The sequence below is a fragment of the Hetaerina americana genome, unplaced genomic scaffold, assembly GCF_022747635.1.
Source record: "Hetaerina americana unplaced genomic scaffold, ioHetAmer1.1.p SCAF_5, whole genome shotgun sequence".
Classification (NCBI taxonomy): domain Eukaryota; kingdom Metazoa; phylum Arthropoda; class Insecta; order Odonata; family Calopterygidae; genus Hetaerina; species Hetaerina americana.
Genome location: NW_027287095.1, coordinates 36,524,417 through 36,541,045, shown reverse-complemented (window position 1 = coordinate 36,541,045; position 16,629 = coordinate 36,524,417). Strand labels below are relative to the sequence as shown.

General features: G+C 34.7%; 1 protein-coding gene across 1 annotated transcript; it reads left to right on the top strand.

Annotated features, from left to right (window-relative positions):
* Positions 1-969: 969 nt before the first annotated feature.
* Positions 970-16,252, top strand: Nprl3 (GATOR complex protein Nprl3). The gene is made up of 9 exons (XM_071592943.1): positions 970-1,539; positions 1,895-2,065; positions 2,142-2,317; positions 4,142-4,331; positions 4,461-4,721; positions 8,400-8,791; positions 10,626-10,713; positions 13,849-14,037; positions 14,532-16,252. The coding sequence occupies exons 1-9, from the start codon at positions 1,318-1,320 to the stop codon at positions 14,694-14,696; spliced, it is 1,854 nt and encodes a 617-aa protein (XP_071449044.1). The 5' UTR covers positions 970-1,317; the 3' UTR covers positions 14,697-16,252.
* Positions 16,253-16,629: the final 377 nt, after the last annotated feature.

Below are 16,629 nucleotides of genomic sequence, written 5' to 3'. Positions count from 1 at the left end.
GTTTTAATTCCTAAGTCAAGAGTAATGATGTAAGTTCAGCTGTAAATAAAAAATGAATAAAATCTATTTGAGACAAAAGAGAAAATTACCGCATAACCAGAAGTCTCCGTGGCTTGAGAATAAATTATTCTGAGTTACGATGGATTGATCACTTCTCTCCTTCGGTTCTTGAGATGGGAATCGGAAGGAGACATCAGTTCTGGAACCTATAAATTTATCGAAGATGAGGGGATCAAGGGATAAATAATTGCTAAAATTTGACAATTTAACACATTGGCGAGGATGCTATTGGTGTGTAAGTGATCCACGTCAAAAACATCCCGTAGACTGATTGTAAATAATTTACAATCGGGAAGGTGGCCACTGAAAGGCAGTAAACCAACACCAGAGATGGGCCATTCCGAAAAGGAATGGCCCATCACAGCTCAGGAATGTCGTAACTTACCGTCATTTACTCGAATTAACATCTCTAACCGCCAACTATAAAGAAAACTCTTTACTAGAGATTATGCTTCACTATTTGATCATTTTCCATGAGCCAAAGGAAAGATTAAGAGATATAAAATTTATTTCAGCGTTTAGCTATACGAACTCATACTAAATATCAAACTATTTAAGAAACACTCATTACAAAAATTCAACTACTATCGCTCCATGACAAAGCGAAACAGTTGAGTCTAGAAATAAATAGTTCTTGGCGGCCTTATTTTAGGCGGTATAGACTTAGAGAAGTTGGAGATCTCTCATTATACTAGACTAGTTCAAAATATTTTGATTTTATAAACAATTCATGCTTATTGTGAAGTCATTCAATTAATGATCCTAATATTAATATAGTCCATTTTGCTAGTTGGCTATTTTAGAACCACCGCGCGAAAATTACTAAGGCAATGTGATTGGTGATGTCTCTCCCTCTCTTTATCTGTGAGCATGCGCAATGCTTTCTTTTTCGTTCTGCAGAAACGCAAACCTAGTGTGTAGACATATACTGGGTTTGCACCAAGTTCAATGCAATCAACTTAGAAACATGGTGAATAGTTTGTCTGCTGTATGCTTTTTTTGATCACCAACGTATATGACATTTGAAACGGTTTCTTACTTGAAGTTTACTCGCTGATTATGTAATATGAAGTTATTGTTCTTTTGATTATATCACAACAAGCTCTTGTTTTTTTATTAGATTTTTTCTAATGAGGAACTGTGAAGGCTCGTGTTAATTTTATGCAACACTATGGTGTAGAAATAAATAAGTATTGAAATGAAATTCATGCAAGTGGTGTGCAAATAATTGTTAAAAGAGGTGGAGCGGACTTGAAAATGGAAACCAATCCATTGAGTATTATTTTGGTGAAAAGTGATAGCAAAGGCGATCGCTTGCTTTTTCGTTATCCATTTGTGACAGACACTCGTTCGGATATCGGACTTCACAGTAGAAGAAAAAATCCTTATGCATTGACAGTTACAGAAGACTTATTGCAGACTCCTCCCCCTCAAACTTCTAATATTCACAATGGGGATCTTACTGGATTTTCCGATGAGGTATGTGTTGTATTTATTCTATTGCGAACTGTCCATTCGACTGCCATCTAAATTCCTGGCTTAAGTTAAAAGTACTGAATGGCTTTGTATGAAATGAATCCATCATCATTATTTGCAAATACAAAGTCAACATATCACATAAATCTTTCGATTGTAATATGTTTTCAAAGATCAAAAGCATATAGTAAGGCTAAAGGTCAAAAAGACCGTTTACAACTATATTTCATAGAGCAAAGTAAAATATGGACAATATTTCATAAAAAATGATATTAAAAGATCAGGGAATTCATCCGAATGTCAGATTGTGCTGAACGTTTTAACCGGCGTTACCAATGACCTTTGATTTTTGTCACAGGTTTTGTCCACCCTATTTGCTGTGAAGCCTGAACTCTGTAATGAAAAGTTTGAGCTGAAAGTGAATGACGTCAGATTTGTGGGTCATCCTACTTTACTTCACTCAGCAAGTTGCCCCGGAAATCAGGATAACCCCTCTATTATATTGATCAATATAGTGTTTGCGCTACAGGTAATTCAGGGTAATATTATTTGAATTAAGAATGATTTGTTATAATTTTTCATAATTCCTAATTTCTACCATATAGGCAACTGCTAGCCATTCAATAGTTAAATGTTACCATGTTTTGAGTAGGCGATTGGGAATATCTTTGCGGCATGAAGAAAATAGATGTGCATATCTCAGTAAAGAGACAAGAACAATGGTGACAGCTCATGATGAAGCAGTAGCTGCTCGACCATGCGACTCCCATTCATGGAAAAGGTGATATATTGAGCTTTACTTGTAAAAATTTTACTTTAATGCCACTTAATTAGCTAGTTTTTCAAATGAAATTAATTTGTCTTGTCTCTTAATGCTATTTAATTCACAGTAATCGATGCAGTTCATCCTACTTGAAAGAGAATTTTCATATATTGCAAATTATACCACTGACTCCTCTTTTTGTGTACAATCTATTTATATTTCGTATGAAAAACATTCATATGTATGAACAAAACCAAAATATCCGTCATCATGATACATGCACTGAGCTTTAAATGCAAATTCATGAGAGATCATCAAAATTGTGCTATAAGGGACCATACTGCCAAATTTTTTAACCTCCTTCCTCTCAACTTGAAAGAATCTTCTCAAATACTTTCTCATGTAATCTAAAACTATACTTGCCAATTAAATCTTTGTACTCCCTGGATGAATTTTGTGCATTATATAAAGAAAAGTCTAGGATGTTTTGATAAATGTCCCTATGCAATGTAAATAACGTTTTTTTTCATATGATGTGCACTGAGAAATTGATTTGCATTTATTTGTTTCATGACAAAACCATGCTGAACCTGCCTATGGTGAATAAAGCATTATTATTACTATAAATAGCTATATGAGTACAACCCTGAAAAACATTTAGTAATAAATTGAGAATATTTTGACAAATGGGTACTAAGTGATGAAATTGATACTTTAATTTTAAGGTAATCTACCAGTTAAGGTAGGTTTTGGATGGACACAACTACCAAATAAATATTTGGTGACTCCTGGCAAAAGACAAGCCAACATCCTACTCTAAAACAAGTCCCTCTTCATCCCCTTCTTCCCTTCAGCATTTCTCTCCTGTTCCTGCCCTTTCCTTGTTTGCCTAACATTCTCCCCTCTATCACAGTCTTCAACATCCCACTGCTGATCAATATGCCCTTCATCCATTTTTCATGCCTCTTTATGATTTCTCCTAACAATCCCCTCCCCTTGCCCACCATTTTTCCTATCCGTCCATTTCACCTTGGCCATCCTTCTCCATACCCACATTTCAAAAGCCTCCAATCTACTTCTATGGTCCTGCTTCAGTGACCACATTTCTGCACTATACTATGCCACATATCAAAGTTTTGATGAGTCTTTTCTTAACATCATTACCTCCCTCCTCCTTGTGAAAGCCTCTTTGCCTAGTGCAATTCATCTCCTTATGTCCCTATTACTTTGACCATGTTGGTCCGAAACACTTCCTAGATACATAAACTATTCTACCTGCTCTATTTTTTGCCCTCCTATTTCAATGTTAATCTTTACCTTTTTCTTTCTGGAAAATAATGTATAACCTTTGTTTTATTCATGTTGATTCTCATCCAGTATTTATCTCAATGAATTTTCAATTCACTCAGCAATGCTTGCAACTTTTTGGCTTACTGAAAAATTAAAGCTTGGTCATCAGCAAACCTAACTGATTTTACAAATTTTCACCAACTTTCATTCCTACCTCCAGTTTTTCCCATGCCTCTTCAATCATTTCCTCCACGTACACATTGAACAGCAGCGATGACAATGGGCACCCCTGCCTTACACCTCTTCCTAACTCTGCCCATCCTCACTCTCGGTCCTCCACGATACCTGAATATGTAAATGGTGCATGAAAAGTCTTTCAACTCATCCAAAAATTTAAATATTCATTTATTAATCACTAAAGCAATATGCCTTTTTATTCTATTTGCTGTATTTTCTGTAGTGACTGAAAGTAAGTAGGGACACACTATTTTATTAATAAAATGGTGAAATATTTAACAAATTTTGTCTACATTTTTGGATTACTTACTTCAGTGTAGGCCCTGATGGTGAGAGAGGCCCTCCAGAAAGTGGGCAAGGAGCTCTGAGGGCTGGAAGTGAACTGCCTGAATCACCATATGAACTCATACTGCAAAGGAGTGGTCTTGCTCGGGACATGAAAGCAGTGTATGAAAATCTTAAATCTACAGGCCTTGTGCATCTCCAAGTAAATGGTTCTATTGATGTAAGTACTTTCCTCAGACACTCCATAATGTTGTTGACAGAGTCCACATATGTGTGTGTGGCTTATCAGACTTATTACCTTGTGTTTATACATAACTTTGCTATAATTGTTGCTTGTTTTCTCCTTCAGATAAGCTTTTGCTTACCCCAAAGAGTACACCGAGGCATCTCGGATGGTGGCAGTGGTCCACCTGTGGAGCCAGAAGCAATAGATAAATGCCTGCATGCCCTAAGACCATACCACGCCATTCTTCTTCTTGTTGGCAAAGGAGATTTGAAAGGGTGGCTTCCACCTCGTGCAGCTCCAGCTCTCTCTCGTCTGCTTGCGCATCATTCACCAAGAAAATCTCTGTTGAGGTTAACTTCAGATACTGGCTTGACACTTTCACAGGTGTGAATTTTTTTTACTCTATGTAAACTAGCTAGTGAATGTGGTGGTCACACTTAAGAAATTGCTGCATAACCTAGAGACAAATAAGTTATTTGAGAGAAAAATAATATTTCCCTGGTGACTATCCATAATATGTATCACAAGAAATGAACCTTATAGTTCCAGATTTAACTTTGTGTTAACTTTTTATTTTGAAGAAAAATGATATTTGACATCTGTGATTTCTATTATGTATACTATTTTTATCTACCAATCAAATATATATCAATCAAATCTACCAATAGAATTTGGTGCCATAATAAATTCTTATATGTTGCTAGAAAACTCAGGTGTCTTTGCAAATCAAGGGGCTCCCAACTGAATTCCTCCAATATACTTGGGGATCAAGATTGTGTGGTGGCTAACGTACAGGCTTCCCACCAAGAGGCCCCGGGTCCAAATCCTGGAGACAACAACAAATATTTTTCATCTGTACCTTGATCCCTCTTAAGGTGCTTTGTGGAGAGCACTTTGAGTGATTACGATGTCTGTTGGATGGGACATTATACTGTGGGCCCCTTGGTGCTTTAAGACAAGAGTGGGCTAATGCAGATGCCGGGTTTCTCTCTACCCTTCCTTTCCCATCCATCCTTAATGATGCAAATGACCTTAGCTGTCAGTCAGTTCCCATAACAGCTACTACTCCAATATACCTGTCATTTTTCTCTCTGTCCTCACAGCAATTTTCAACATCTGGTAGATTTTATCTTAAAGGAAAACAAAAGAGGAAGTGCTAGGCATGGTGGGTGAGAAGAGGGGATTGTTGGATCATGTTTAAGGAAATGAGGTGGAGAAATCTTAAGGAGGCAGGAAAAATGGATGAAAAGCATTTTGATCGTCAGTGGAATGTTGAAGACTGTAATAGAGGGGTGAATATTAGGTCAACAAGGAAAGGGCAGGAATAGGGTAGGGATGTTGGGAGGGATGAAGGGAGGAAGGAAGTACACAAAGATGAACAGAGACAGTGAGTTTTAGAGTATAATGTGGGGTTGTGTTTTGTTAGGAGATATTTATTTGGTAGTTGTGTCCATCCAAAACCTACCTTAACCGGTAGATTACCTGAAAGAAATATTTACTGGCTGACTCATGCTTGTAATTAAGTGGTATTTGATATAAATTTGCTTTGTTTTTCCTGAAAGTAGATTTGTGAAAGACGAAGAAAAAATACCATTAAATGGTTATGTCCCTGGAAGTTGAAGTGTACTGCAAATGTTGTTGTTGCAATGGCATTCATAAAATTTGCCAGGCATTCTTGGGGAAATTTAATTTTATATTGTTGTTATAAAATGAATGCCATATTGTAAAAATTAAGATAGGTCTCCAGAGAGGCCCGTCAATGGCTTTTTCTAATGATACCCTATTCATAGGGAAGTAATCAGTTGTTCATGTACAAATAGAGAACCTGCAACCAAGGTTTCATAGTAGAAATATAATTTTAATTCATTGAATTTCAGAATAGAAATCCTTAAGGTATGTTTTAATGCATACATGAACTGCACTGCTGTTGATGCAGCAAGCATGTTTTAATATGCCTGTGTGTCAAATTGGCTACAAGCTGTCTATGATGCTGATGATGCATCTAGGAGTCTTCTTCTGCACAATTTCTGAAATATATATCATCCTATTTAGATTTATTGGCTTATCTGTAGGATTAATAATGTCAACGTGTTAGGTACAGAAAATTGAATTTAATGGTCTGCCAAAAGTGGTACTTGTTATTGAGAGTCTTGAAATTCATGAAATTAGAAGGAAAAAGAACAAATCACATTTTGAAAGCATTCTAGAAATTCTTTTGTGATTGCTCCTAGAGTAATAGCTTATTTTCTTTCTTGACAATTCCATGTAGGAAATATTTGTTCATTTTTCTTAGTCAAAATTGGCTTTTTATTAACTGACAAGTAGAAACCTACTTTGCTCAAGTTCTTCTCCCATTAACAATACTTGCAGGCACACCCAAAACCATTTGAGATAAGAGGTCTTTAAAAACTTCTTTGGTGGTCCTTCCAACACTCCTGGATATTTTCACTTTCACAAACATTTTTATCACTCTTGTTGTGAACATGTTCATCCATCACATTCAATGGTTCAGTTAGATGTCACTTGTATCCATCCTCAACTATAAAGTTTTGGGAATGGATGGTCTTTCCATGAGTCTGCTTTCTGGTGAGGGACTAGTTCTGAATTTGCGAGATAATACAGCATCTGTCATGCTTACAAAAATTACACTAAATGATTTTTCAAACTTCAAGCTATTTTAAATGTTGGTCATAAATATGGAGTAAGGGCACTTTTGGAAAAACCCAGTTTCCAGATTCGGATGGAATTGTCATTTTGAGGTAAATGAGAAATTTAATATTTTTTCATGATAACCTGGAGTTAATGTATGTTCTTGACTGTTTAAAATAGTAGTAAGGAGAAAAATAAAATGTTCATTGGATATATCTAATGATTTATTAAAAAATTAGTGTTCCATTGGAATTATATGCTTTCAAATTGAAAAATATCCACAAGCCTCCTGATACACATCTGATTTATCACATTTATTAGAGAATATTATTATTTGTCTTTATGAGGACCATAAGAATGTTGCCAAATATCATAACAAATAAATTTTTATTTTAAAAATGTAAGAGCTAGAGTGTTTTTTCTGTACAAGAGTTTTTGTTACCATAATATTACTCAAATCCTTCTCCTCCATTTCCACAAGAGGTTTACTGCTTATGCATCCATTGTAATGATTTGATCACTACATATCTCTGAAGGTTTTTGAAAAGCCCATCCATTGGTGTTAGACCTGCTTGACTGCATTTTTATATTTAGTCCCTGGTCTTACCTCTGTTAAAAGGTAATTCACTATTCATTCAGAACCGGCCACTCACCAGCCAATTGCACTCATCATAACTGTTGTAACAGATGGGTTCCTAAACTCATACCTAGGCTAGCAGGTTCAGGTTGGGAGTGAGCTAGTTACTGAAGAATCCAAGGTTCAAATCATGATGATTCCTTTGAACAAACCCCATTATACATCACTATGTCAGTTCAATTCATTAGGTCTTATAATAAAATATTGAACAAATTTGCCCTCCTAGCTAGCATATGTGAATGTCTTTCATTTTCATCATTTAGAAACAAGTGTGCTACCATTAATAACAACTTGACCTCCAGATTGAAGACTGATTTTATAAAATAAACTTATGTTATTCCGTACCTTCTACTTTTACAAGTTACTGAACTACAGGGCTGTGTCTTACTTTTGTAGAAAATGTAGGCACATGATGTTTAAGGTTCTACCAGTTAAGGTAGGATTTGGATGGACGCAGCTTATACAATAGTACAATGCCTCATTTCCTTGACTCTTTGAACAAAGCACAACCTGGCATTTGACACAACCAGTCTCTCTTTAATTCCATGTACTTCCTTCCTCCTTTCATTCCATCCTGAATGCCTCTCATATTTCTAGTCCTTCCTCGTTTCCCTAACATTTTCTCCTCTTCCACTCACATGAGTAGGAGAAAAATTACTCTCTACCTATATCCCACAATTTAGTTGCTTATTGCAGTTTTTCTATTTCCCACCAATAAAAAAATTGGTTCCTTATATATTGAAATATTGTTAATCATTGAACAACTTTTTTTATAGGTTTATCAGCTTGTGGGCTTAATGGTGTACTGGGCCAAAGCAATGGTAATTTTTCCTCTGTGCCGGAACAATCTTTATGCAATAGCACCTGGTGCTCCAACTGCACCTTCTAAAGTTCCTGGTCTCACTCAGTCCTTTTCTGAGCAGTTCCAAGGGAATGGGTTGCTGGCCACTGTCGCTCACTTTACTCCGCCAACAACGCTTGGCAACTTCCTCCTTTGTCCCTCCCTCCCTCCTCCATCCCGACCTTGCACCCAACCTCGACCTGCACGGACAATCCCTGCTGTGATTTGGCTTCTTCGCAACCGCTTCTTGATCCAGTTGCACACGTACGTCTTCTTTGTTCCACCACAGCGAGAGGTAGTTCCTGTCACAACAGAGGAACCCTTAAGGTATGGAAATATTACTTAGTGCATAAAAGGGAAGAATGTAATTGACAATCGGAAGTCATAATTCTCAACGCCCCATTCATATTTGCTGGGTCATTATTACTAGGAATGACATTTAAATTGGTAGAATGAAAAGGTGAACCTCATGTAACTTCTACAGAATAATGATTCTCAAATTGAAGAAAATTGCAGTGCTGAATATAAATGCTTGCAATTTGACATTACTGTGGTCTTATGATTACAGTGTAAGCTGATGGGCCACTCCTCATTTGCTTGAATACGTATTATTTGTTCTTAATACATTCTTTTATCCATGCCATTAATCACGTAACAATATTTATTTCTTCTGAAATCTAGTCACTATCAAACTACAGGATGTACAGGAATACCTGTAAAGCAAATCCTCAGTAACATGACTCTCAAGGGTCTGGAAAAATAGGTTGATTTCAGAAAGATGCATATTAACGATAATAAAACCATTAATGCAGTTATCATCCCAATGGTTAGTTTGGCAGGTGATGGTAGAGGCCACCTAGTGCCAAGCTCAATTGTGTGTGAAATACACACAGCAGGGTAGGGGGCCAGTTCCTTGCTCTGTGCTGGCTATGTTCTCTCAGGAAGCTCTGGTACCCAAAAATCACGCAGCCTGGTTGGATATGAGGGTGCTCATAGAGGTGTCGGTGGGAATTGAACCTGGGCCCTTTGGTCAGTAGTCCAATGTTATACCCGCGGGCTACCGTGACCCACATATTAATGATGTTATGGCAAAAAATAATGAGGAAGCTTGCTGATCCTCACGGTCATTGTGGTGCATTTACATCTTAACAAAACAATCTCTTTACATTGACTGTATAAAAATATTTCACAAAAAATGCCATGATTGAAGTTCTTTAACGATATCTAAATATTAAATTTACAGATGTCAGGTAGTATGAACCTTTAAACAAAATTTTTATTGTTAATTCCTTTTCATTATAAATTTCAACCAAGATGTATATTTAAAATAAATCTTAATTGTTATTAGTCTTTAAAAAATATATATATATTCATTTGTCAGAGAGCTATGTGCTAATGGTTTTTACATTTAAATGAACATTTGCTGTTGCCATAGCCAAACAGTGGAGCCCTTGAAGTCCTTGATCCTCAAACTTGATGCGATTGTCATTACCTTTTGATGAATAATAGGTCTACTTAAGGGTATATTTGTTACTCAGATGTAAATGAACCACTCCATTAGTTTTTCTTTGACATCTTTGTAATGAGCTCCATGAGTATGCTTGGCTTTGAGTCCTTTCAGCAGATTATCTGCATTCCTTGAAAGCAGTTTGCCTTAAGCGAATGAACTGATTCAAGGCATAGAGGGAACTCTTAGAAATGTACACAAATTAAAATTTGCATTTAATGTACAAAACTCCATAACACAATATATATCTGCTATGATCATAATTCAGGTATGTGTTGTTTGAGATTTGTTGTAAGCAAGTATGTGTTATTGAAGAATTACTGTTTACTCTTTAGATAGTTTGCCAAAGTATTTCATCATTAAGTGCGTATGGTTTATCAATTTTCACTCTGATGTTTATTAATCTGTATCAAAATTAACATGTTGATGGAATAGGATTATTATTTTTAGTGGTTGTGCATTTTCTTAGAAATATTTGTGCACTGAAAAGTTATTATTAAAGAAATTGTCACTATATAAAAAAATAGCACTCCCACCAATGCATGATTTGAAAAAGTGAGAGTCAAAATGTATCCTTAATTAAATTAATTTTACTTGATCCAACATGTATTTCATATAATAATTCAACTCTACTGCTATTTTTATGAACTTCAGTTCTTCTGTGAAAGCCTCCACCTGTGAATTAAAGTTTCAAGTTGGTGATGATGCTGAAGAGCCTCAAAGCACTGAAGAAAATGGTAAGGTAAATATCGAGAATTTTTAATGAAACTTGTAATGCTTCATGAACAGCTCTGGTTTAAAAATTAAGTATGGCTTTCACAAACTTTTATTAAGAATGTCAACAAATTTTATGAGTCATTGAATGTTTAGGTAGTTGTCATCCTAATTTGTGAACTGCCAAGTACCCAACTGAGCAGATGATTTAAAACCACACATTAGACCCTTTAGATCTCTTGGCAAAGCATTTTTTGGAGTCATTTTGCCTGTCACTATGAGGTCCTCCTTTATTGCATGGGATTGAAAAGAATTATAAATGTTCATTTTTGTCATTATAAATTCTGCATGGAAATATTTTTTGTGGGAGCAATATTTTTATGAAGGATGTAATAACAAATAGGGAAATGCTGGTCTTTACTTAGGCCATTTTAACCTCCTAAGTTTTTTTGTAAACTTATACAGGAATCCAAAGTGATATTTTATTAAAATACTTTATGCACATGTCTTAACTCATGCTGCTTTTTGTTTCAGCATGTCTTTGAAAATAGTCAAAATTCTACTGCCTCCTTATATATATTTTATTGTTATATCTTTTCTTTTTGACATTGTTACCACATCACTGGCTTTTTTAATCAGAAAGAATAAATTTACAAACTTCTCTTTAAAGGATATTTTTTGAATTTTTGCCCTGTAGTTACAGTTACATCCATCAGCTTCAATAGGCTTCAATTGTGAAGTGATTAATGTAAACTCATGCTTGGAAAATTTGTCGAGCTCACGACATCAGTATTTCTGGCTGCCAGTTCACTGGAAGTTACTATAATATATGAAATGATATGGAATAAACTATAATACATGAATTTATATGAAAACCTCTATTGCAGGATAGATTTTCATGTATGAAATTTCACATAAATTATTTATGTAAATAGAAGGAAATTTAAATTATACATCGTATTTTAATAAATGTATACATATTATTCATATTTGATTTTAAATTTTAATTATCATACCATTGCTATTGGTGAAATGCTAGCATTAGTCATCAAATGCAAAATTAGAAATGTGGCTGTAGAAAAAATAATACTAGTAGGGTAGGTTGTGTTTAGAATTGAAGTGGTTAATCATTCAAGAGTATACATGCTTGTAGTACCCTTTCATATTTCAAGCCCATTTAATCAATGATTAGCCATCCATTCCTGAATCTAATGATGTTTCACATGGCAACTAAATGCAAGTTTAAGATTTTCCCTTATAGTTTAAATTGTTTGATGTAATTACTTAATTATTTGTCGCTCATAAAGCATTTAACTTTTGATTTGCAATTAACTTTTGCAAAAACTCCTGCTTTGCACACCCACCCTTATTCTCATGAAGGACATCTGCTTCTCCTCTCTTTGAGTTATTGGTGACCTATTGGTTAGTGACAGTTTTGGCACCTTATTTGGAATTCATAGTACGTACATACTTGCAGTCCATCTTACTTAAGGAAACCCATTGTCCACTGAGTACCAATACACTTCATCTAACTGATTATTTGCAAAGTGTTATCACTTATTTAACTTTTTCACCTTATGTCCAAAGGTTGACCTACATTCTGCAACCAGGTTGGTGCAGTAAATGGAATTGACCTTAGCCAAAGTAATCTGTTATAAATTACCATATCATTAAAATATGTGTCCTCATTCTTCCATCTGTTATATTTAGGGAAAAATATAGTCATCTGACAAAATTACCAGGTAGGAATTCCATTCCACCCTTCTACTTACAAGCCCTTGCTACTTCAGCATTTCTGTTCACATAACTGTTAAGGAGACTTTATGTAAATAATACCGAGAACCATCATAAAACTTTTTCTGTAAAACCATATCAGAGAAAATACATACGCCAGGCTGTGGCTTGTTCCACTTGGGTTCAAGAAAAAAAATAGAATATTGGCTTGAATTTAAACTCCAACTTTGGGAGTATTTTGCAGATTCAGAGGTCCTTCCTTTTATTTCATTTTGTGATGCTGCATTATCACAGATAAATCTCAGTGTGGTTCTTGATATAATTAATGAAAAGTCTCCTTGAAGTTCTTAACCTTGTAGCTCCTCATTCAAAAGTTTCTTTTTTCTGGTAATTTAATTTCAGATATTCTGAAAAACATCTTTAGCAATAAATGAAAAAGAAACACTTTGTTCCAATCCACCACTTTATTACAGGTACGACTAGTTTCGACGCTACGGCGTCATCCTCAGGTACCTGAGGATGACGCCGTAGCGTCGAAACTAGTCGTACCTGTAATAAAGTGGTGGATTGGAACAAAGTGTTTCTTTTTCATTTATTAAAATGAACTTCCACAAAGTTGAGGCTGAAACTATTGAACTAATCTTTAGCAATCTTGATATTTCAATTTTTAGGTATGTAATGTTTACTCTGGTGTGAGTGATTAATTTTTCCGGTTTCCAATTTATAGTTTTATGTTACATGACATATACCTTCTGAAGTAATCCCTACTTCAAGATCCAAGTAGAGAATTGGTTTTATAATGATGCAATAATTTCAAGAGTGTAAAAATTATTGCCGTGACTGGGATAAGGGGAATGATTTTTACACTCTGAAATTGTTGCATTGTAATGCAAACTTAGCAGATGACTCCATTAAAAGTTGTCGCAGCATCCCCCGAAATTTCTTGGAATTTGTCTACCATAATGTTTTAATCGTGAGTGTACCACTTATATATTCTTATAAAAATGCATGGAGATATATTTGGTATATTGATGTTCCTTAGGATAATAAGTGGCCCAGTGGAGACCATTTGTCTGCTACATATTCGAAGTATTGCGGGAGATGTCACAGTAGTAACTTTTGAAGTAGTCATCCGCTAGTATGCATTAAAATGCAAAAATTTCAAAGTGTAAAAGTTGTGGTAATTTGTCATCATATCTTATGCCATTACTACCTCCCAAATTTTAGATTGTAAGAGGATGCCTTTTAACTTTATTGGCTAAAGAACTTAGCCGAACATTCTGTATTTTCCTGGTGTTGATTTACATTTTTCTGAGTGAAAAATTGCTTAAATAGAAACATTAATGTGCTAGTTTTTATTTTACATCCATGCTATGTGCTATGATGGCCGTCATTATACTATTTGCAATGTGGTGTACCTTCATTGCAGATTTTAAATGGAAATGGATCTTCCCATGATGTTTCTGTGGATTTAAAAGAGGGAAACAATGAAGATAAAGCAGACAGGGATGTTGAGGAACCCCTTGCAAAAACAGGTCTCTCTGCCAGTGAAAGAGCTGCTGTGATGGCTGTTCCAGCAGCATCATGCCCAGAAGACTTAGCGCTCTTTGCCAAATTGGTAAGTTATTGTATTACCGTTCAGTATGCTATTTATCAATATTCATTAATTAGTTCTCATTCAGAAAGCCAATCTTAAGGAATAGAAATAAAAATAATTAGAAAAGAGATTAGTATTCAAGGTTTCTTTTGAGTCCTATCGAATCATGGATTCCAGAGTCATTGGCATCCTATCACCTAATCCTGGTTGTATGTACCAATTACATATGTGCTGATAGAAATAATTGCTTTCATGCTCATTATTATCAAGTTCAATATAATGAATTTGAAATCAAGAAGGTAGGTATGTCTTTAAGCATTTAAATTTTAAAGTCACAAGAATGTATCCTACTTCTCTAACCTTTGAATTAAATGATGTGCTGTATTAAGTTGGCTCAAAATTGTGAAATTTTAAATCATGCCAAATCACACCTAGATATTGCAAAGACATTTTGTGGAATTTTGGTATTTCAGTTTTATATGCCTGAAAGTATTTTCCTTTTGATGCATTTGTAGGTAGGCCACTTCAAAGGAACTAGTCATTTAGAAGAGATCATGTATGTAGAGAAGGTAAGCCGATCACAGTTGCTGCAAATAATTGACAAGTTTAGGGATGTGTTAGTTACTTTTGAAATGGAGGATCCAGCTTTAGCTATGTTTTATGGTCACTCTGGAGAATAGTTAATTTTTTCTTTTGCTATTCTTCAAGTGTTTTACAATTGTTTTGAATGCTGTAGACATGAATGATGGTAACAGTTAAGAGCAATAGTTTGAAACTTAAAAAAAAAGGTTACTATGAAAAACTGTATTATTTTGAAGAAGTGTTATGCAAAGGTAACCCTCATTCAACTGTGGTGGTTTTACTTGTTCTTAATTCATCTGCAGTCTATTTGAGCAAGGTTAATGAATCGTTTAGTAGGAACCAAAAGTAATTTTTTGCAATGATTGCATCATTTTTTAAAAATAACGAAAAAGAAAATTACATGATGGTCAAAGGTATGAATTGATTTCAACCATATAACTGCTAGAATAATGAGTCTATCATTTTGTGTAGAACAATGTATTGTGATTAAAATGGCTAAGAGAATGCCAAAAGAATCATTGTACATAAATGTGCTAAAATGATATTTTTCACTTGTGATATGATTAAAAACTGGTACACATGCAAAAACACAATTCACTAATGGTTATAAGGAATAGACCCCCTTTGCAGGCAAATGCAATGTGTGACCTTGTTTTGAGATGGGAAAATTATGATTTTCTTCCCCAAGAAAAGTGTAAGTTTTTATCATCCCTTTTTTCCTACAAGCATAATTCTAACTCTTAAGAGGGTAGAATTGAAAAAAATAATCAAACCTGCCTAATTATGGCATATACTGAGCATGCCTATAGAATGAATTCGTATTTGTGACCAATGGGAAATGAATAATTGAAGCATATAGACAAAATTAAAATTTTTAATTGACCCATGAACTCCCTGATTTTATTTTAAAATGTTGGAGTCCTGTAATATTGGAAATGGCAGTTTCCTTATTTTTTGGTAACATGATTCCTGTTGATCCTTCAGGAAGAAAATCAATGCAGTAATAAAAGCCCTTTGGAATTCATTTGAATAAATTGTAGTCACGGTAAGCATCGTGATGATTGCTATATGCATCAAAGGAAGTTAAAATTTGCCCAACTTTAAAGGTGCTCAAAAATATCATTGACTCAAGAGTTGTGAGTAGTAGAAACCATATTGTAATATCAGAGTTTCCTTAGTTGTGCCACTTTAGTCAGCATAGAAAGTGGTCTATCTATTTGACTCTTTGGGAAATTAGTTGGGCCATTTTTCCTCCTACCCTTCCAATTCCATTGATTCAAAGAACCTCAGTGAAACCCAGGTTAACATGGAAGTAATCTATGGGATGAAAGTTTAGGAAGAAATCTATGGGAAATAAGGAACCAAGAAGTAAAGCTTGATTACTATGATAGCAGGGGATAAAGCAAACTTATGCAACAACCCCTGAATTTTTAAAAGTAAATTTTAATAAAAGACATTGATTGTATTTGCATAATAATTGAAAGTTGTTTAAATTGTGGGATCAATAGTTTCTTGGTCCTTTCCCTGGTGATTCAATCTTTACTATTTCTGTAGAAACCACCACTGCATTTTGAGGGCCACCAATCATAACCTTCTTCAAATGTGATTGTATTTTTTATAAAATAAAGATTCAATTGTATTTTAAACTTTTTAAATAAATGTATAACTTGTTTTAATCCAGGCTAATTTTTTAAATGGAAATTCAATATTCGATTCATAGTCCTCTAATTTTCCCAAAAAGGTCATCATGTGCCCATTACAGCTAGGGTTCGACTGTCTCCATTACTATCTCTTTTCCCTTAATCATTTTTTTCTTATATTGTCCAATAATTGCAGTGTGTCTAGCATAAATTCCTTCTCATATTAAATATCCATACTTTGAACTAGCTGAATTTTAGTTTCTCTTCACAAAAGTTAAAAGAAAAGTAAATAAATTGCTGATTAGGATGCAGTAAAACCCATAGAAAAATAGCATGAAGTTGAGATGGAATCTTCATTCTCTTAAGTCTACTGATGCGGAATAATTGATGG

Excerpts from the sequence above, each read along its gene's own strand:
- Nprl3 (XM_071592943.1), top strand. The coding sequence starts at position 1,318 with ATGGAAACCAATCCATTGAGTATTATTTTGGTGAAAAGTGATAGCAAA. Across the intron at positions 2,318-4,141 it reads GACTCCCATTCATGGAAAAG|TGTAGGCCCTGATGGTGAGA; the intron begins GTGATATATTGA and ends TACTTACTTCAG. Across the intron at positions 4,722-8,399 it reads CTGGCTTGACACTTTCACAG|GTTTATCAGCTTGTGGGCTT; the intron begins GTGTGAATTTTT and ends CTTTTTTTATAG.